The sequence below is a fragment of the Mesocricetus auratus genome, unplaced genomic scaffold (assembly GCF_017639785.1).
Source record: "Mesocricetus auratus isolate SY011 unplaced genomic scaffold, BCM_Maur_2.0 Super-Scaffold_100054, whole genome shotgun sequence".
NCBI classification, from domain to species: Eukaryota; Metazoa; Chordata; class Mammalia; order Rodentia; family Cricetidae; genus Mesocricetus; species Mesocricetus auratus.
Window position 1 is genome coordinate 2,533,139 of NW_024429231.1, and position 20,462 is coordinate 2,553,600.

The 20,462-nt window shown below is 54.7% G+C and overlaps 2 protein-coding genes across 11 annotated transcripts; one reads left to right on the forward strand and one right to left on the reverse strand.

The window, feature by feature from the left end:
• Window positions 1-363: 363 nt before the first annotated feature.
• Window positions 364-6,088, forward strand: Mamstr (MEF2 activating motif and SAP domain containing transcriptional regulator). Of its 5 annotated transcripts, none has more exons than XM_013124182.3 (11): window positions 364-691; window positions 835-1,036; window positions 1,425-1,503; window positions 2,375-2,413; window positions 2,886-3,025; window positions 3,283-3,467; window positions 3,744-3,831; window positions 3,979-4,173; window positions 4,670-4,846; window positions 4,937-4,991; window positions 5,122-6,088. In XM_013124182.3, the coding sequence occupies exons 2-11, from the start codon at window positions 1,016-1,018 to the stop codon at window positions 5,403-5,405; spliced, it is 1,263 nt and encodes a 420-aa protein (XP_012979636.3). In that variant the 5' UTR covers window positions 364-691; window positions 835-1,015; the 3' UTR covers window positions 5,406-6,088. The 5 variants fall into 5 exon arrangements, with proteins under 5 accessions (XP_012979636.3, XP_040591943.1, XP_040591945.1 ...); XM_040736009.1 differs by having other exon boundaries at window positions 940-1,036; XM_040736011.1 differs by lacking the exon at window positions 2,886-3,025 and having other exon boundaries at window positions 381-691; window positions 835-1,503.
• A 4,252-nt stretch (window positions 6,089-10,340) lies between these two features.
• Window positions 10,341-18,718, reverse strand: Fut2 (fucosyltransferase 2). 6 transcript variants are annotated; one of them, XM_040736024.1, is made up of 5 exons: window positions 18,575-18,638; window positions 17,618-17,694; window positions 16,983-17,223; window positions 15,848-15,973; window positions 10,341-11,944 (listed from the first exon to the last, which is right to left on the reverse strand). In XM_040736024.1, exon 5 carries the CDS (start codon window positions 11,940-11,942, stop codon window positions 10,920-10,922), a length of 1,023 nt encoding a protein of 340 aa, XP_040591958.1. In that variant the 5' UTR covers window positions 11,943-11,944; window positions 15,848-15,973; window positions 16,983-17,223; window positions 17,618-17,694; window positions 18,575-18,638; the 3' UTR covers window positions 10,341-10,919. The 6 variants fall into 6 exon arrangements, with proteins under 6 accessions (XP_040591958.1, XP_040591956.1, XP_040591960.1 ...); XM_040736022.1 differs by lacking the exons at window positions 16,983-17,223; window positions 17,618-17,694 and having other exon boundaries at window positions 18,575-18,689; XM_040736026.1 differs by lacking the exons at window positions 16,983-17,223; window positions 18,575-18,638 and having other exon boundaries at window positions 17,618-17,692.
• Between the last annotated feature and the right edge of the window lie 1,744 nt (window positions 18,719-20,462).

The window sequence follows — 20,462 nt, forward strand, 5'->3', positions numbered from 1 at the left end:
ACAGGCCATCTCCCTCCTACCCACTAAATCCAGACGCGAACCTTCCCCCCCAGCCCTTCCGACGCTCTCTGCCTACGGTGCACACTGCTGAATTCCCACACGCAGCACTTTAACCTCCGAGAACTCGTCCTCTTCAATCGGACGCAAGAATGCAGACCCCTCCTCCTTGCCCAGGAGCCCCAGCCCTCCTTCCTCAGACCGGGAGTCGTGACTCCCGCCCCCTCCTTTCTTAGAACCAGGGGTCTGGGCCTCAGGTTTGAACTTTCCCCTCCTCTGAATTTGACTCCTACCGCTGCGTCAGGGAAAAAGAGCCAACAGGTGGCACCTGCCGGCACGGTCTGAGGACGACCACCTGCCGCTGTTGCTCACCCGGGTCCCTCTCTCTGCACCTGCTCCCGTCTGTCGCCGGTGGCTGCCCCACCCAACCCAACAGCCCAGGGCGCGAGGGAGGAGACGGAAGGGGGACCCTCGACACGAACCCGCCAGGGTCCTCCCCACGTGTGCGCGCCGCCCATTCCCTGGGTCCTGACAGGGTTTCTGCTCTAAGGCCCGCTCCCCGGGCTCCGGCTCGCCCCAGAAGGGGGAATCGAGGGCGGCCCTAGGCTGGGGGCGGAGCCTGAGGTCTCCAGCCCAGTCCGCGAGACTCCACCCGCTTCAAGGCACAGCTGAGTAGCTGAGCGGAGCCCACCTGGTGAGAAGCCCCTGGGGTGGAGACAGGGACCCTCCTTACTACCCTTCTTTCGCCGTTCTGGTTCCCCTTTCTGATCCGAATACCTTTCCCATAGAGGCTGGTGCCTGACATTCAACCCACTCTGTTTCAGGTGTCTGTTGCAGGAACCCCTGCGTTTCCCAGACACCCATCAGATTCCCTGCTGACCCAGATCCTGGACTAGCCCCTGAGAGCACGGAGTTCTAGTCCTCAACTTCCTTTTCCTTCAGGATTCAGAATCCAGACGACTGCTTCGTGTGCTTCCAAAGACCCAGAGGCCCAGATTCCAATGCCCTCCTTGCTAGGATGCAGGAGCCCGTGACTCAGGTCCTGCCTCTACCTCCATGGCCCAGGAGTTGAGACCCCAGCCCTCTTGCTTCAGACTCAGAATTCCAGGCCCCAACCCTTCCTCAGGCACAGCAGTCCACGAGCAAGAGCTTCCCCCAAACCCAGAACTCCAGGCCTCAACCCTCTACCTTCAGGCCTAGGGGTCCAAGCCTGGTCTCTCACACCATGGGTCCAGGTCCAAGCCCTCCTCTCTGGAACCTAAGGGTCCAGGGCCCAGCCATCCTTCCTTAGACCTGAGTGTGTAAGACCCTACCCCACCCAGAGGGTCCAGCCCAGTATTTAATCAGTTACACCCTCCCCCGAATTCCCCCCGAATGGCAACCTCCTGTCCCTGCTCTCCAGCAGCCCCGTCTTCCTCTCTGTCCAGGTCTCCACCCCAGCCTTGGCAATGACCCTGGCAGCCTCCTCCCAGCGCTCCCAAATCATCCGTTCCAAGTTCCGCTCTGGTGAGAGGTCGCTTGTCGTTGAGCATGTGGGGAGGGGTCCTGGATGCAGGGCCCGGGTCGCAGCGGCACTCCCCTGGGTGGGCGGAGGGCCCAGGAAGCTCATGCACCAGGTGGCGGGATGAGCCGTAGGTGGGGACAACCAAGTGGGCGCATGCTGAAATTGCTGTACGTGACCTGTAGGCAAAGCGGAATAGCAAGGTGGGACCCGAGGGCCCTGGGTGTGTGGCTGGGGGACCAAGGGCTGTCAAGCCTTGAAAGTGATATTCGGCACGATTCGTTGCCAATTCAAAGAGTTCTGAACACTCAGAGCGGAGCACTGGAAAATCTCTGCTCCCAAACCCAGGGTCAAGTATGTGAGTATGTGGATGCATGCCAGCAAGAGAGAGTAAGCCAGGGTGGAAACTCAAGTAAAGGCTATTGACACACATGCGAACTAGAGTCCAAAGAGGCATGAGCATCCCGGGTAGGTTTTCAGGGTGCTGGCCGTGGGGAAGGCCGGGCTAGCACAGGAAGGGGTGCGTGGATAAAAGGGAGAGAGGTGTCGATGGGTCAGGCTGGCAAGATGGCGGCTGCCAGGGTGGGCACTGACTCCTGAGCGGCAGGTGGAGCCAGGAGCACGGCTGCCTCCTGCTTGCAGGCTGGCTGGCGCACAGCTTCACGAGTGGCTCCGGCCCAAGATGCTCTGCTGGCAGGAGCAGGCAAGAGGCCCCGGGAAGGGAAAGGGAGCGCGGCCGGCCCACCCGCCCCCTGTGTGTGCAGGGGCTGGGCACGCGTGTCCGCCAACAACTGTAGCTCCCACCCATCAGCCAAGCCAGGCTTTGGGCACTCCCTCCCGCCTTCCTCGTCCCACCTCCCTTTTCCTTCCACACAGTCCTGCAGCTTCGGATCCACAGACGGACTCGAGACTGCTGTAAGTGTGGGCCCTCAAGGGAAGGGGTGCTGGGGTGAAACCCCGGCCTGTCGCCTTCAGAGGGCTCTGGGGTCAGCTGGGCCACCCCACCCTTCGAGCTCTCCCCGGGGTTCCCGTGCCGGATGCCCTCATCTCTGCTTGGTGCTGTCAGCTCTCACACACTCAGTTACCTGAATGCAGTTTCTTTGCTTGCCCGTTTCCTTGCAATCAGGGGTACGGGCATCGCCTGATTCTGTCCCAGGAACACACTAGACAGCTGTGTCCAAAGCAAACAGACCGCATGCTGACTGAGGACAAAACTCCCTTCCTTTCTTGGAAATGTGAAAACCTGGGTACCCAGGAGGCCAGGAACCCAGCTGGACCACTCGGGCTGTTGCTCCAGGCTGGCCCTCCTTCCCCATAGCCCTCTCTGTGCTAGTTAGCCCGCTGTCTGCTGCTCTCTCTCTCTCACGGTCCTCTACTATCTTTTCAGCCTCTGACTCAGATCCATGGGTCTCAGCCTCAGGCCCAGCTCGGGCCCCAGCTTTCCCCCCTGTTCCTGCTTCTTATCTTGTCAGCCCTGGCGTCCTGTCCCCTGAGCCAGCATACTGTCCTTGGAGGTCTCCAAAGAAGGTGAGCTTTTGACAGAAGAGGGGCAAGAGCCCAGGAAGGTCTGGCCTTGGTTCTCCCAGCCTGTCTTTGTGGTGTTGCCAAGCTGGCACTACACATTTCATGGGCCAGGGAGGCGGATCATCCGTTTTTTCTCTTTGATTTTGAGACACGTTCACTTTATGCCAAGATGCCTAGAAGTCTCCGTCCTGCCCTGACCTCCCTGGTGCTGGGATGATAGGTGTGGTGGCCACCACATCTGGCCTTCCTTCCTCTTTCAGGAATCCTCCAAGAATCCCCAACACTGGGAGGAGCCCAAGATCAGGGGGAACTTGACATATCACCTGTACATGCCTCCAGAACGGAGACAAGGGCCCAGGGCAGATCTCCAAGCAGAGGGATCAACCTTGAGCCCCCCGGGGCCACCTCTGTGGGAAGAGAAAAATTCACAGAGACCGCACCCTCGGTAGGACTCTCACTTTTATTCTCCAGGGACCCAGAAACTCAGGCCCCATCATCCTTCCTGAAACCCAGAGTGCGAGGGAGAGGAGCCTGCCCCGGAACCCCGTCCCTAGAGCCCCGGCTGTGTGTGCTGCACAATTCCCACACCCATAAGCCCGCCCTATGTTTGCTCCAGAACTCCTCAATCTCCTGCGTCCTCCGAAGCCCCTGTTTTTAGGGTCCCTAAGCGCCTTTCTCCCTCTGTCCTAACCGCTCCTCAACCCATCACGCCGGTTGCTAGGATGAAGCCCTCCTCACCAGGAGACTCCAGTCCCTCACCCCCTGCGCACAAGCTGGAACTTGAGACCCTTAAGTTGGAAGAGCTGACGGTGAGTTTGGGGTGCAGTGTTCCAGGGCTGGACGCAGACCTCGTAAGCCCGTGGCCCCTACCCTAGGGCAGTTGGTCTGGATTCTGGTTCCCCTTGGTTTCCCAGTCACCGCTCCCCAGCAACTCCTCTCCTTGCCCGGCCCCTCAGGTCTCAGAGCTTCGGCAGCAACTGCGCCTGCGGGGCCTCCCAGTCTCCGGGACCAAGGCGATGCTCCTGGAGCGCATGCGCGGTGGCGTCCCGTCCAGAGACCGGCAGAAGCCCCGGCGCGTAGACAAAGAAGCCGCTGCTCCCTGGCCGCGCGTCAGACCTAGGGCCCTGGGACCAACCCGGCGGCCGGGCACGGTGAGGGCGGGGCTGTGCACGCACGGACCAATCTGGAGGACCATGCGGAATGGGGCGAGACCTCGGGGAAGAATAACCAATGAAATGACTGCTAGGAGGCGTGCCTTACACTTGGGGGCGGGCGTTAACCAGTGAGGCCGCTAAGCTTGGGGGTGTGGCCAACCATTGGTTGCTCCGAGGATGCAGTTAGAACCCGGTAGGCGTGGTTTCAGGGAGAAAGCCAATGAAAGGCCCCGAGCGGGGCGGTGAGCTTATTCAGAGAGAAAGCCTTTGCTGCCGAGCTTGACTACTTGAGTTCTATCCCGAGACCCATAAGGCAGACACCATGAACCAACGCTGAAAGTTGTCCTCTGATGTACACATACATACACAGTGAATAAAAATGTTAGAAAATAAGAAGTATTGGGGCGAGGCCAAGGAAGAACTGAGTCAGGGTCGGGGGCAGAGCCACGCCTGGCGTGTTGGGTTATGGAACTCCCACCTTTCCTGGTTCCAGGTAAAGGCAAGTACCACGACTCGTAGGCTGAGGTTTCCTGGAGCTTCGGATCCCCTGGGGGCTCCAGCATTGGCTCCAGCTCCGGCTTCCGCTCCGGCTCCAGCTCCCTTCCCAGCATCTTCTCCAGCCACCCTGACTCTGGAAGAGGAATTGCAGGAAGCGATCCACAGGGCGCAGGTGGATGGGGATGCGTGACTGGGCATGCTCCGGGGCTGGGCTGTGGACCTAAGCCGGACCCGGGGTCATATGGTGTGTGCTCATCCACAGCTGCTTCCGAATCGGGACATCGATGACATCCTGGAAGATCAGGTGGAGCCAGATGGTAGGAGCAGAGCGCCCACATTTAGGAGAGGAACTGAACTTGGGAACTCCTGGGTCTCGAGGGAGGAGTGGGCTGGCAACAGCGCAGTGAGCAGGATCTGCCCCCCCTAAAGCTTACACTCCTCCTGCAGACCTGCTGCCTCCCTTCGCCTTGGACTTCCCTGGCTCGTTTGACATGCTGTCTCCCTCCCCGGACTCGGAAGGCTTCTCTTCCGTCTTCTCTTCTTCACTCCCATCCCCCACAAGCTCCCTGTCCCCTTCTCCAAGAGCCCTCACAGATTCCTTGGACTGGCTGGAGACCTTGAGTGGGGGTCCACCGCTGGGCTCTGGACCTCCAGGCCCCAGCATCTTCTCTGCGGACTTATCTGACTCCACCAGCACCCGGCTTTGGGAACTGCTGCCGGATCCCTGGTGATGGATCATGGGGTTTCCAAGGAGACCCTCCAACTACAGAGGACTCAAGATGCCCTCATCCCCTGCTGGCCCACTGCTGCTGACATGTCAAATGCCCGCTTCTGTGTGACTCCTCCCAGTTGGGGGCGTGGGTTCATTTGCTACTGACCAGTGCAAACAAGCTCACTGCCTCCTTCAGAGACCTGCAGGGGGTGTGTACCGCTCCCTCCAGACTCTGGCTACCGCCTCTCGTCTGGGGAGCTGGGAGTTTGTGCTGTTTGGGTTCAGGAAAGGACCAGGGGAGATTAAGTAGAAGGAAGGTAGATCCCTGTGCTCTAGTTAGAGGTGAGAGGATCAGAAGCACCTAATGGGAGGTGACTGTGAACTCCCTATGACCTTGTACTCATGAGTGTTGTGATTATACCTGGCTTTCTTGTTTTGTTGAGAGCAAGTCTTGCTGTGTAGCCCAGGCTGGCCTCTAACTTGTGACAATCCTGCTTCGACTTTCTGGGTGCTGAGATGTGAGCCACCATCCCCAGCTCTCGTGGTTCGGGTTCCAGGAGCCAGGTAGGGGATGGATGTCAAAAGGGAAGAGAAGCTAGAATGTGACCTCAGGTGAGCTCCTCCTCGTTCTGTGAGGATGTCTGCCTGCTGAATTAAACTGTGGGTCTCCTGTAGCTCAAGGCTCACGAGACTGGGACTTTGCATCTGTGTTTGGGCTTACTAACAAACCCACAAAACAGAATTGCATTAGATATTTTTACATAGCTGTAACCAACATACGCAAGGGAATAAGCTAAGGGAGGAGGAACTTAATTTGCCCAAGGTTTCAGAAGGTTCAGTGGTGGTTGCTCAACCCCGCTTGTTTGGGTGGAGCACCATGGTGACCACATGTATGGAGGAGATTCTTCTCGTGGTGGCCAGGCAGCAGGGAGAAAGCAGGAAGGAGCAAGGATGAGATACACCTAAGACCCACCCGCCAGTTTCCTGGTCTCTCTAAGTAGCATCACCAGCTACACGTGAGCCAGTGCGGGACAATGAATATTCAAAGCATAGCAATAATTGGCTATGGTTCACTGGGCTCTGCAGGACAGCTATTCAGCGCTACAAGGTGTTGGAGAGGGATGTAGTCATCCCTAAGGCCAGATGGGTGAGGACATCCAACATGGCTCACTCAGATATGTTGGCACAGTGGTGGAGATGGAGAGGGCCGAGCCCGACTGGGTTACTGGATATCTGAACCGACCCTTCTTGTTCTCCTCGAAGCCTCAGCTCTCTTCTTCTGCTCATGTTCTCCCTACCAGGCCCCTGGATTTCTTGTGTGGTAGCCCAGGACTTCCAAGAATGAACGTTCAGTTTGGAACGCTACCTCATACCTGTAATCCTAGCACTCAGGGCAATAGGCATGAAGAGCTGAGACAGAAGGCTCAGAAGTGAGAGAGAGAGAGAGAGAGAGAGAGAGAGAGAGAGAGAGAGAGAGAGAGAGAGAGAGAGAGAGAGAGAGAGAGAGAGAGAGAGAGAGAGAGAGAGAGAGAGAGAGAGAGAGAGAGAGAGAGAGAGAGAGAGAGAGCGAGAGAGAGAGAGAGAGAGAGAGAGAGAGAGAGAGAGAGAGAGAGAGAGAGAGAGAGAGAGAGAGAGAGAGAGAGAGAGGGGTGGGAGCTGAACACTTAGGGCCACCAGACATGGATGATTGCCTATGTCTTTGGCGGTACATTCTGTCTCGTTTTGATCAGAAGGTTATCGGGAAAGATAGGACTGGAGTTAAGGGACAGGAGGTGGACATGTAGGGTCAGTCAGTCAGATGTATCCACGCATAACCTGGGCTCTCGGGGCTGAGGAAACTAAGACCGGGAGTGTCTTCTCGGTGAAGCTCTGCGATCACACTCCCAGTGCAGACTGATGAGACAGGGTTTCCCTGTGTAACCTTGGTTGTCCTTCGGTGGCCACGGTATATGGGATCATGGACTGATCAGGGTTTCTTAAAGGGACAAAAAGCCCTGGGGAGCGGAGCAGGGTTGAGACTCTAAGGGTGGGGGTTACTGGTAGAGAACTTCTTGGAAGACGGCATCAAGAGGGATGTGCAGACCTGATTGTGGCGGAGCTGGCTTCCAGGGAAGCTGGCGAGATTGAGTGCACTGAGTAAGACCGCATCTCCGCCCAGGCTGGAGATGGACAGAGCTGGTCCTGTGATGAACTGAAGGCTGACAGGGGCATTCCCAGCCCTGGAGGGTCAAGAGGGCTTCCTCTTCAGCCTCTAGACGCTTCCCCTCTCGTTTCTTGTGTTTTTACATTTTTACTTGCGTGTGTATTCACACACCACATACACTCTCAGTCCTTGGAAGCCAAGGACCCTGTCACTCCCCTGAAGCTGGAGTTGTGGGCTGCCTGACATGGGTCCCAGGAACTGTACCAGCATCTACAAGAGCAGCAAGCCATCTCTCCAGACCCCTTGTGCTTGCTTTTAGAGACAGCATCTGATTATATCATTTCCATGTCAGTCTCTTCGCTATCTCTGACTGCTCAGGTCCCTTCCTGTCCCGTGTCCTCTGCCCCCCGTCAGGTCTCCACCAGCCTCTGCCATCTCCGATTCACCCTCTGGTGAAGGAAGCATCCTTCTCCCCAACTCCCCCAGTCACAGCTGTCCCTCCCTGATACCCTGGGCTCCAATTTCCAACCAAGCCTCCCTCCCATCTCCTGCCCTGTCACCCTCTCTCCTCAACCAGTCAGTCTTTGGTGGAGAGTGCTGCTCTGCGGGGCCCTGCTCAATCCGGGAGAGGCGGGAGTTCTCTGGAAGGCGAAGATTGGAAGGTGGGGCAGGTTTGGTGTGGGTGCTGGCCTGAGCACAGAGCAGGGAGCGGTCAGCACCCTCCACCCTGGTGCTCTGACTTCACAGGCTTCAGTTGCTCCCCCAGCCTCTGTCCCTGTGATCCCCCCTGTGCTTCCATCCACTGGACACCCAGATTTTCATAGAGGGGAGGGACTCTTGTTTCCTTCTGCTTCCTTCTTCCTTCTTCTCCCTGCTCACTTTCCTTCCCACAAGACAAGATCTCCTATGTAGCCCAGGCTGTGTTCAAACTAGACATTTTCAGGACTTCTCGAGTGCTCAAATCAGACATGAACTCGCTCTGTAGACCAGGCTGGCCTCGAACTCACAAAGATCCGCCTGCCTCTGCCTCCCAAGTGCTGGGATTAAAGGCGTGTGCCACCAACGCCCGGCAACCCTTTATCTTAAATGTGATTCTGGTTACACAACTACATGGCTATCAAAAATCAGTGGACACAGTGCAGGCCTATCTTAACAGCATTTGGAGACAGAATTCACATCCCAGATGATCCATGCATCAGATAAAGTTCATTGCTTTCCATACACTCGGCTCATCTACCACTGTGGTCAATTAATTATTTTTGGTTTTTTTTTTATTGTTTTGTGTTCTGATTTTTTCTGTTTGTTTTTTGAGACAGGGTTTGTAGTTTTGGAGTCTGTCTTGGAACTTTCTCTGTAGACCAGGTTGGATTTGAACTCACAGAGATCCACCTGCCTCTGCCTCCCGAGTGCTGGGATTAAAGGTGTGGGCCAGTCATATCCCACCTATCTAGATGGCTCAAATCCATTTTATCCCTTTCAAGAATGTGAAATTGGGCTGAGAATGATTGGCCACACCTTTGATCCTATCATTGTGGAGGCAGGTCTCAAGGCCAGCCTGATTTACATTGTGAGTTCCAGGAGAGCCAGGGCTATGTAGAAACCCTGTCTCAAAAGACCAAACAAAAACCCCCATGTGACTGTGGGGAGGCACATTTTAATTTCTTTTGGATTTTGCAATTTTCTTTCCTGTTTTTGTTTTGTTTTGTTTTTGAGATAAGGTTTCTCTGTATAGCCCAGGATAGCCTCAAACTAAGAGGTCCACCTGCCTCTGCCTCCTGAGTGCTGGGATTAAAAGTGCATGCCACCACTGCCCAGCCTGGGTTTTTCGATTTCTTTGTCTCTGAGATGGGGTCTCATGCAGCTTAGCCTGGCCTGGATTCCCTGTGTGGCTGATGACTTGAAGTCCTGATCTTCCTGCACTCACTTTCTTAATGCTGGGATCACAGGTGTATACTGTCACACCCAGGTTGGGAATTTCCTTTTTTGAGACAGGGTCTCAGACTATAGACTACGCTGGCCTCCAAATATCAGATCCCCTGCTTTAGCCTTCCCAGTGCTGGGATGGAGGTGCCAGGACCACCCGCTGCAGGCCACCCCCATGCACAATATCAGCACCAACTTAACAGGGATCTGGAGAGACACCTTGGGGTTCATGCTGTCCCAGGTAATACTTGCCCCTCCATCACCCTGGCTATTTTCACAATGGCGGCGGCATAGGTTGCATTCTTGGTGAGAGGGATATCACGGTGTGTACTCATACCTGAAGTGTAACAAAATGGTAACACATGCTGAAATATCTGGGGGTCCCCTAGGATTGGGGTGCACACTGGTCTGTGGAAAGGCTGCAGAGGTGGACATATGCTGGTACACCTGAGCTGGGTTACAGAGTTCTCAGATGGACTGAGAAAGATGAAGAAGGGACCCTTGGTGGGCGGAGTCCTAAAGACAAGCGACTTGGTGGGGGGCTGTGGGCACCTGGTAGCCCTCACCTTCTTTTGATCAGCTGACCCTGTGCAGCAAACAACTGCTACTTTGGATCCTACATTCTCTTTCTCCTTGACTCATGACGAGCCTCGTGGGCACATCCTGACGCCATTCTCGTCACAGAGACAAGGTGTTAGCTGCTGGAGTGCTTACGGGCGTGGTTTTCATTGGACTTCACTTTGGTCCTCACTGTGCTAATGGCCGGACCTTGAGAGGTTCAGATAGCAATTCCCGGGTACCTGTGACTCCAGCACCAGGTAATCTGACACCCAGCTCTGGCCTCTTAAGGTACTGTACTCACGCGCACACAAACACATAAACCCACGATTAAGATAAAAATAAAATTCTAGCAGATCTCAAGAAGTTCTTGGGACAATGAAGGCACTACCTTCAAGGGATGCAAGGTTCTCAGGAGACTCCAGACGGTTCTTGAAAGGCAGTTGCTATAAAAAGAGCAAGCCCAGCCCCTCTCCTTGTTCATGCTTTCCATACTGTTGGCTGTCACATGCTACCGCACTGTGGAAATGCCATCCCCACGAGGTACTCGCTGGACTTTTATAATAAGCCAACTTCAGGTATTTCATTAGTGACAAAAAGTGGACAAATGTGGGCTTCTCTCCCCCTTGAAAAGCAACCTCAGGAGAGGTAGCGAGCCTTCTCTTGCATGACTGTTCACAGGTGGCAGCCCTTCTGGCACCACGAGACAGCTGTGCTAAAACATGGCGATGGCGCTGTGGTTAGTGGGCACTGTGGTCACTGAACTGTCTACTTACTGCTGGAGCTGGTAACGCCTAACATGCCAGTACGTTTGCCGAACATGTTAGAGCAGCCCAAGGCTCTTCCTGTGAGGGTAACTCGTAGCTCCGCCCATCTAGAGATGGAAAGGGGCCCACGGACAGGCTTCTGTTAGTGCTTGAGGAGTGGGGACAGGTCTGCGGGGATGCCCACCCACTCAGGTAGGAAGGCTGCCTCTGGCTTAAAGATTTTGAGGAAGGGAGAATCCGGAAGGGTATAGTTGGCTAGGTAGATGGTGTCACCACCTGCCAGGTAGGCAGCCCAAATCCCGAAGGTTCCAATAGTCATGATGGTGTGGTTGCACTGAGTGAGGAGTGCGAAGTCCTTGGCTGGTGAACCCTCGATGCCATTGCCAGCGAACACCACATCCCCTCGGGAGGCATTGATGTTCTCCTTGCACCAGGCCATCCCATTGCTTGTGACCACAAAGACTGGAGAGGGATAGCGCGCCCGGAACCTGTCCAGCGCCTGTTCCAAGTAGCCCCGGTCAGCCACCACGCCCTTCCACACATTGGGCATGACATGCACATAGTCCCCCCGGCGCACATGGACGCCCACAAACGTACTCGGCTGCCGCCCGTTCACCCGCAGGCCACGCAGGAAGGCCTGGGCCTCCTCACGCACGTGGTCGTGCAGGGTGAACTCCTGCAGGATCTCAGGGCGCAGGTGGTGGTAGAAGGTCCAGGAGCACGGGTACCCCGTGAGGCGCACATAGCGTCCCGGGATGTGGCGGTACCGCTCCTCCATCCAGTCGTTGAGGTGATAGTTCTGCCACGGGATCTTGCTGGCGGTGTCGCTGTGCAGCACCGGGAGGCTGATCCTGAAGATGGGCGCCAGGGCGCTGTGCATGGATGCGGGGATGAAAGCGGGCCTTCCGTTCATCCTGGCCAGTGCGAACAGCGTGGCATACTCGCCCATCTGGTTCCCCAGGCGGCCAATGGAATTGATGGTGAACATGCCCTGCAGCTGGCCACTCCCCTGCTTCTGTGTGATGGCCGGTGCTCCTGTGTGTCTCTCCAAGAGGGGCTGAAGCTTCACTATTCTCTGCTGAAGGTGGATGATGGTGGAAGTCACGAAGACAAAGACCAGGAAGTGGGCCATTGGAAAGGAGAAAGGAACCTGGGCGTTGGCCATGGCTGCCAGGCAAAAAGAAGGCAGGTTAGCTGGGATGCGGCTGGAGCGTGCGCTCGAAGGCGCCCGTTTGGATAATCACCTGGCCTGAGCCCCAGCATCTGTTTTTGTTTGTTTGTTTTCTTTCTGGTTTGTTTGAGACACGATTTCACTCTATAGCTCAGGCTAGCCAAGAAGTGTGTGAGCCCAACCTTCCTGCTCCAGTGTTGGGATTAGAGTGAGCCAGTATGTCCCACTTGATGTCCTCTTTGGAGGGAAAGTGTCCTTCCAGGGCTCGAATGAGGCAGGATGAAGAAAACAACAAAGTGAGGGACATGGGAAGGGGAAGGGTCCCCTCATTCCAGAGTCGGAAGCCTCTCACGGTCTCAGAATTCCAGCACAGTTAATATGTGCTGAGAAGGCCGTCTATGGTTAGTTAATATTTCTGTCACATGTGGATATTTTAGGCTAAGTAGCAGTGCACCTGGATTAAGGCCTAAATGCATATGGCCACGGGTAGGGCCTCATTCCTTTCCCCAGATGGCCTGAGAATCTCCCAGCATCCTCCGCTGCTGGACAGAGATGCTATCCCCAGTTGGGCTTATTGGTGCAGGCCTGTTCTCCCAGCTACCCAGAAGCTGAAGTTGCAGGAGTGCAAGTTCGAGGCCACTCTGGGCCACTGAGTGAGTTCTTTTTTTTTTTTTTTTGGTTTTTCGAGACAGGGTTTCTCTGTGGCTTTGGAGGCTGTCCTGGAACTCGCTTTGTAGACCAGGCTGACCTGGAACTCACAGAGATCCGCCTGCCTGTGCTTCCCGAGTGCTGGGATTAAAGGCGTGCGCCACCAACGCCCCGCCCCGGCTACTGAGTGAGTTCTTATCTCAAATAAGAACTCACTCCAGAGTAGAGTGAGTGTCTAAAACCCACCAATCAGGGACTGAGGGTGTGACTCAGCAGAGGGGGGAGGGAGAGGGAGGGAGAGAGGGAGAGGGAGGGAGAGAGAGCAGGAGCGCAGGAGTGCACCAGGGCCCCGTGGGGCAAAACAAAGGGTACACATGATGACTCTGTGCAGATGTTTGCAGCAAGATGGTTGCCTTGAGAGATCCCAACTCAACATTTTTAGACCCCTAGTGACTAGCCCATCACAGAGTGACTTGCCCTTCTGCCCTCTCCTGAGAAACCGGAGACCTCAAGATAAACTTAAAAGATAACACCCCCTGATCCAGGAACTAGCTCACCACATTCCTGCTCAGTGTTTAACTGTACAGTGCCCAAAGAATGCTTGCTTGAGATAACCTTCCTGTTAAGACATAAGCTGTCATTTATGATGTTTTCCTAACTCCCCGATTCAGTTTTCCCCTTTTAAAAACCCCGACTGCAGCTACTAGGGGTCGATCTCCTCTGCCCCTGCGAGGGTCATGAGCTCAGCCCCAGTGCACTGGTTCCCCAAATAAACCTCATGTGCTTGCAGCAAGAATGGTCTTTCCTGAATTATTGGGGCGTCAGCTTATCCCGAGACTTGAGTGAGGGTCTCCCCACTCTGGGGGTCTTTCAGTGTGGGTACAGGCGGCCCCTGCTGTTGGATCCATGTAGTAGGAGGAGGGAACAGAACGGCAGCGGCATGACCTCCACAGATCACACCTCTCTCACAATCACAGATAAAGAAATACAATAAAAAATAGAAAGCCAGGTGTGGTGGCAGGAACCTTTAATCCCAGCACTGGAGAGGCAGAGGCCAGCTTGGTCCACAGAGTGAGTTCCAGACAACCACAGCACAACACATCTCTGTACCCCAACAGCTGGTGCAGGGGCAGGAAGATATTGGGGGACTACTGATCAGTCTAAACTGACCAGTGAACTGTAGGTTCAGTGAGAGACCCTGTCTAAAAAATAAGGTAGAGGAGCTGGGGGGCTGGCTCGGAGGTTAAGAGCTCTCTACTTTTGCAGAGGACCCAGTGCCCACAATTAGGCGGCTCACAAACACCGAAACTCCAGTTTCGGGAAATCTGAAACCCCCTGTCCTCCACGGCACAGACACATGCACTTAAGTAAAACTAAGACACGGTGGGTCTGAGCAAAGGACTCTGTGGGTACAGTTCCTATGGTACAAACAGAAGGACCCCAGTCCCATCCCTGGCGCTGTGCTAAAGCCTGGCAGCCCGGATCTGCAATCCTAGCACTGGGGTTTGGGTCAAAATGAGCTTGCCAGCCAACAGTGCATTTTCAACCTCTGGGTTCAGTGAAAGACTCTGTCTCAAAGCTAAGATGGGAGGTAAACAGCACAGAATGGACGCCTGACAGCCCCCGGCCTCCACAGGCGCGGGTACAGGCAGTGCACGCGGGTGCACGCTCACCACAGACAAACCAACGCAGGCCTGTTGACTCAGTGCCTGGGTGGGAACTGCATGAATCTAGAGTGTGGGCTCATTGGGATGAGACTCGCCAGTCCCCTGTGACCTCATTAGAGGACACACTGGGCTGCGCCAACTTCCCAGCTCAGCTCTACTCATGAGATGATGTACTTATTTCCTTACTTTTGGTTTATGAGACTGGGTCTCACCCTGTAGCCTAGACCGCTCTGTAACTCACGATGGAGCCCAGACTGGCCTTGAACTCATACCAACCCTCCTGTTTCAGCCTCCCGAGCGCTAAGATTGCAATGTGAGCCACGGGAAGTAAAGGGTACCATCCCAGCCTCAGGAGCAGTGCATTCTGAACATGCTAGTGGCCTGGAGTGAGTGTGCAGTTGCTCTGCAATCCTTGCACTTGCGAGACTGAGGCAGGAGGAGCACAGGACTTGCACACAAGCCTGGGCCACAGTGTGAGACTTTGTCACAATAAAATACACACAGGTGCCAGGTGGTGCCAGGTGGTGCTGGGTGGTGGTGGCGCATGCCTTTAATCCCAGCACTCGGGAGGCAGAGGCAGGCGGATCTCTGTGAGTTCAAGACCAGCCTGGTCTACAGAGTGAGTGAGTTCCAGGACAGCCAGAGATGTTACACAGAGGAACCCGCTCCCTGCAAAACAACAACAAACCCCAAACAAACATGCATGGGCACGCGCATGCTCGCGCGCGCGCACACACACACACACGCACACACACGCACGCACACACACAAACACACACACACAAACACACAGAGGCAAGAAAAAGACCAGAGACAGGTCACCAGAGAGCCAAGGGTAAGGACAGAGCAGGGGTGGAGGTGTCAAGTAGAGACGGCTTCTTTGCCGGTTTAATCTTTTTCCTTTTTCCTTCTACGGTACTGGAGATGGAGCGCAGGGCGGCCAGCACACCTAACAATTGCTTTCTCACTGAGTTATACCCCAGCCCTCCCTGGGGGACTGAAGGCAGGGCCTCTTCTGCTGTCTTTGTTGCTTTAACTTGGAGATAGACTCACTAGGTTGCCTGTGCTGGCCCTGAATTCATTCTATAGCCCAGACTAACTAACGTCCTCAGTCCCTGAGTGCTGAGTTGCAGACCAGGGACACCACAATAGACTGAATCTACACTTCCAGTGATTTTGCTTTTGTTTCTTGCCAGGTTCAAAAGAAACTCCACTCCCCCGGATTCTGGTACCCCTTTCCCCTCTACTGAAGGAGCCGTTCCCCCTCAGGGTCAGAAGAGATAAAGGCTGTCTGTGGCGTCTCTCAGCATCCTGAAGTGCAGAAGTGCACTGACTCTAGACTCACTTCGAGCCTGGGGCTCCTCTCAGCTCCTCTCAGCCAGCCTCCTAGCTCAGGAGTTTTCCTTCCCCCAGCTTCTCATTCCCGTATAACACTGCCATTTCAGCCATGGCTTTCTTGGCCCTTGTGGTGAGCAGGGAGGTATAACAGATGCTATACTTTATTATGCTGAAGGATCCTCACACAACATTCACCCTCTAAGTTCCTAACCACAGTCCTGGGCTTGTCTCCCCAAGGACGCTCACCTGTGCCACGTATCTTTATCTTAGTGGAAGTTTGGGTTCAGCCTCTCACCGCTCTGGGGTCAGGATCCTGGGGGAGAGACTCTCCAGGGCAGATCAAGGTGGCGCCTCTCCAGGCCTCCAGCAGTCCTGAGGGAGCGAGAAGCAATGCACTCTCGGTCCCCTATGTACATCCTACCCAGTGGCGCCATGGGGCTCTACTGAGCAGTGTGTCGGGTTATGTGGAGTAAGTGCCGTCACTGGGATAGGTCTGAAACCTGTGCCTATTTAAGCAGACGCTGGCCAGGCTCTGAGCATTGTGAGTCCCTCTTACAAAGTCATCCTGGGGGCACAACCCTAAACTCTCCAACCCCTGAGCATCTCTTGCCCCATGATTACTACATAACCGCCATTTCGTCTGCATCCTCTTGGCTCTTGGCTCAGCTCCAGGACCACTCTTCATCCATTTGTCCCCTCCCCCTTTTCCTCCTCCCTCCCTCTTTTCCGCCCTCTCCCCTCATGGCCCAGTCTGGTCTACTGGCCCCGCTCAGTCTGGACACTTCTGGAAGTTCTTTCTGTTCTCTTCTGGCTGTGCTCTCTCTCATGTGTGCAGTAAAAAGCCTTCCCCTCAACCACACCTTGGAGCAGGCATGTCTGAGCATTTGAGACAGTCTCACTAAGCTGCCCAGGCTGAATTCACGCTGTCACCCAGCCTGGCCTTGAACTTCTGTCCTTCCTTTTCTACCTCTGCAGCACCAAGCCTGCCCTACTGGGCTCATCTTGGTACCAGTTGTATGGGGGAAAATAATGGGAAGGCACACTTCGAAATCAGGTGCTTTCTCCAGGCTTTCATCCGAGAGCTGTGCATCTCCGTAAGACTCATCTGGCTTGAGAGAAAAAGGAAAGTAGGGTGTTTTGGAATAATGTTAGGAATAGTGTTTGCAGGCTGTGTCTGCGCTGGTTCCCGTTGCTCAGGAAGGGAATTGATGGTGTGTGGAGGCTGCAGGCGGTGAATGGCCAGGAGCCTGCTGTGAAGCCTCACACCTAGCCGTGGGGAATAGATAGTGGCAGAGCTGTGTTGCCCTGGCCCCTCTGCTTCAGACAGACGTTTGCTGACTGTGGCAGTACTGACCAGTGGACCCCCAGGTATCAAACTCACGCTCAGTCACCCTGTGCTGTCACCGCAGGGTGACTTCATGCACTCGTGGACGGTAAGACGGGAGAGGAGCTCGGGTGAGCGTGAGAAGGCCAAGGGCTGTGGAGGGAACTGGGAGCAGGCTGAGGCCACAGGAGGCTGACTGAAGAGCAGCAGTAGGCGGAGCCTAGACTCCCCTTGGTTCTCAGTGGTCAGGAAGTTCATCACTTGGCCAGCCTCAGTTTCTACAGCTGCTTCAACACCTCTGGGGCCACAAGGTTTAAAAAAAAAGTGAGTTCATGTTTGCCCCTTCCTCCATCTGAGTGGGGCCTTCCATTGGAGGGTGCTGTATGTGAGAAAGAAGGCTTCTCCAGCTCCCTGGAGCATTCCTTCCCCCTCTCCCTCCCTTCCTTGTCAGGGATTTTCCATTTAGTCCAGGTTGACACCTAACTCACAGCAATCCCCCTGCCTCAGCTTCTTGAGTACTAATATAACAAGCATGAGCTGTTCCACCTCTTTCTCTCCTCTCCCCTTTGGCTCAGCCTCCTGTTTGCCTTTTCCATCCAGAGACTGCCCGGCCCCAACGCCCTTCCGTATCAACACACAGATGGGACCCACCCCATCAGTGCATTAATTCCCGTAACTGGCACCGCCCTCACCTGCTCTGCCCCTGTGCCGAGGAACGCTGGCATCATGATTCTCAGGGCAGCTTGTGAAAGAGCTGCCACACCGACATCTCAAACAGAGCGACAGAGAGAGTGTTGTGATGGACTGACCCAGGATCTACTCTCCCCCCATGGTAGGGGGCAATTGCAGGTTTCTGAGGGCCCTTAGACTGATGTGGGAGCCACGGACGTGGGAACAGGAAAATCCGGTTGCACTCAAACCAGCGCTGCCCTCCATCCACCTTTGTTCCTGGAGCAGGGAGGGACCTGCGGGGGGGGGGGTTGGGGGGGTGGGATGAGGGAGACTGGGTCTGGGAGCATGGAGGGATTCCAGATGGGAGTACCGGAAGTCAGGCTACTGGTGCTGGAGGAACCAGGGCTGGGGGACCAGTGGCTGGGAACCAGGGGCTGGGGAGCCAGGAACTGAGGGACCAGTGGTTAGGGAACCAGGAGCCGAGGGACCAGTGGCTGGGGGACCAGGGGCTGGGGGACCAGGAACTGAGGGACCAGGAACTGGGGGATCAGTGGTTAGGGAACCAGGAGCTGAGGGACCAGGGGCTGGGGGACCAGGAGCTGGGGGACCAGGGGCTGGGGGACCAGGAGCTGAGGGACCAGGGGCTGGGGGACCAGGAGCTGAGGGACCAGTGGCTGGGGGACTAGGGGCTCCAAGACCAGGAGTTGGGGGAGCTAGGGATTGGAAACATCGAGGTCTTAGAACTCAGGATCTGGAGGTTTCAGGAGCTGAAGGAACTAGCTGGGGGCTTGAGGCTGAGGACTCAGGCTGGGAACCCAGAGTCTGAGGAGCCACATCCTGGATTCTATTTGCCAGCAATGGTATCTCCTCCCAGAGAGCCCTGGGGTGGGATGGAGACCAACAGGTCCACATTCTGGGTCCCTAGGGTTTGTTGAGGGAACAGGAGACTTGTCCCCAACCTCCTCACCCATGCTCACCTCTTCTGGCTGTGGTAACAGAGGACAAGGTGCTCTGCAGGCAGGTAGCTCAGTGTTCCTTCCAGCCTGGCCCTTCATTCAGGCCCAAAGGTTCCTGAACCTTCTTACAAGCCTGGATAGAAACCCCGCCCAGGGTGGACCTGCTGACATCCTAGAACCGGTGTGGCTAGGCTTCCAGAGGGAGGCAGGCCTGAGGTTGGCTTCCTCTCAGGTGCCTTCCAGGATGCTGGTTAGGCGGGGCAGTCTGAAGGAGCCCAGCCCGTATTCCCCTGCAGTACTGACTGTAGACTCCCGGACCATTTATCTGGGCAAACAACTGTACCAGACCCCTCAGCTGCCAACTGGGTCCAACAGGAGACACTTTGGATTTATATGTGTGTGCATGTGTTTGTGTGTGCACATTCGTGTGAGCGTGTGTGTGTGTGTGTGTGTGTGTGTGTGTGTGTGTGTGTGTGTGTGTGTGTGTGTAAGGCTGTCCATCTTGATCAGGGTCTCCTGTTTCTGCTATGCTGTGTGTTCCAAGCTAGATGCTTGAGAGTTTTCGCATGTCTCTCTCTCTCTGCCTCTCTTCTCCCTGTAGGAGAGCTGGTATTATAGATGCGTACTAAGCATCGGGTATTTTATGTGAGTGTTTGGGATCAAACTGAGGTTATCAGGCCTGGGCTGGGAGTGCTTTGATCTGTGAAGCCCTCTTACTGGCTGCCCTCCTCCACTTTTATGCCTGTGCTAAGAAGGATGGAACTCAGTCCTCACACTTGCTCAGCAAAGGCTCTATGGATTGAGCCCTCTCCTACCTTGTGAGCCAAAGCTGTACAAGGGTTTTTGGGTTTCTCCCTATTGGTGTGTGTGGGATTTAACCAGTGCCTAATGCACCACACTTTAGCTCCTATGGCCGACATTCTTTGGTTTTGAGACAGGGTCTCACTATGTAGTCCTGGTTTGCCTGGAACTTGTTGGTTTCGAACTCACAGATCTACCTCCTAAGTTTCTGCCTTCTAAGTGCTGGGACTAAAGTCCTGCACCATCAACCTTGACCCTAATAGTGGGCATTCTTTTTTTTTTTTTTTTTGAGACAGGGTTTCTCTGTATTGTTTTGGAGGTTTTCCTAGAACTTGCTCTGTAGACCAGGCTGGTCTCGAACTCACAGAGATCCTCCTGCCTCTGCCTCCCGAGTGCTGGTATTAAAGGTGTGTGCCACCAATGCCCAGCTAGTAGTGGGCATTCTTAATAGTTCTATGTGCACAGGAGAAACCAAAATACAGAGAGGGAAGGTAAATTTCCCAGAGTCACACAGCCACTTAAAGCTAGGCAAGCTGAGGCATGGAAAACGCTACACAAACAGCAACTCTTCTAAGATCCACTTTGTTTCTGTTATTGTTTTTGTTTTTTGTTTGTTTGGTTTTATTTTTGAGATGGTTACTCAGCCTGCTTTCTTTGATTTTTTTGTTTGTTTTGTTTTGTTTTTTGTTTTTTGTTTTTGTTTTTTTGAGACGCTGTGGCTTTGAAGGCTGTCCTGGAACTAGCTCTTGTAGACCAGGCTGGTCTCAAACTCACAGAGATCCGCCTGCCTCTGCCTCCCGAGTGCTGGGATTAAAGGCGTGCGCCACCACTGCCCAGCCTCAGCCTGCTTTCTTATACCATCTAAGACCAACTGGCAAGAAATGCTACCACCCTCAGGGATCTGAGCCATTGTATTAGTGAAGGTTCTCTTAAAGTCACAGAATTTAAGGAATGAATCTTTCTCTCTCTCTCTCCCTTTTTCTCTCTTTCCCTCTCTCCCTCTCTCTAATACACATATATATGAAATTGAATTCATTGGAATGACTTGCCAGCTGCAGTCCAACAATGGCTAGTTATGAATGGAAGTCTAAGAATCTAGTGTCTGCTC

Coding starts and splice junctions, on each gene's coding strand:
- Mamstr (XM_013124182.3), top strand. CDS start 1,016: ATGCAGGAGCCCGTGACTCAG. Junction 1,504..2,374: donor CCGTTCCAAGTTCCGCTCTG/GTGAGAGGTCGC, acceptor CCTTCCACACAG/TCCTGCAGCTTCGGATCCAC. Junction 4,847..4,936: donor AAGCGATCCACAGGGCGCAG/GTGGATGGGGAT, acceptor GCTCATCCACAG/CTGCTTCCGAATCGGGACAT.
- Fut2 (XM_040736023.1), bottom strand. CDS start 11,942: ATGGCCAACGCCCAGGTTCCTTTCTCCTTTCCAATGGCCCACTTCCTG.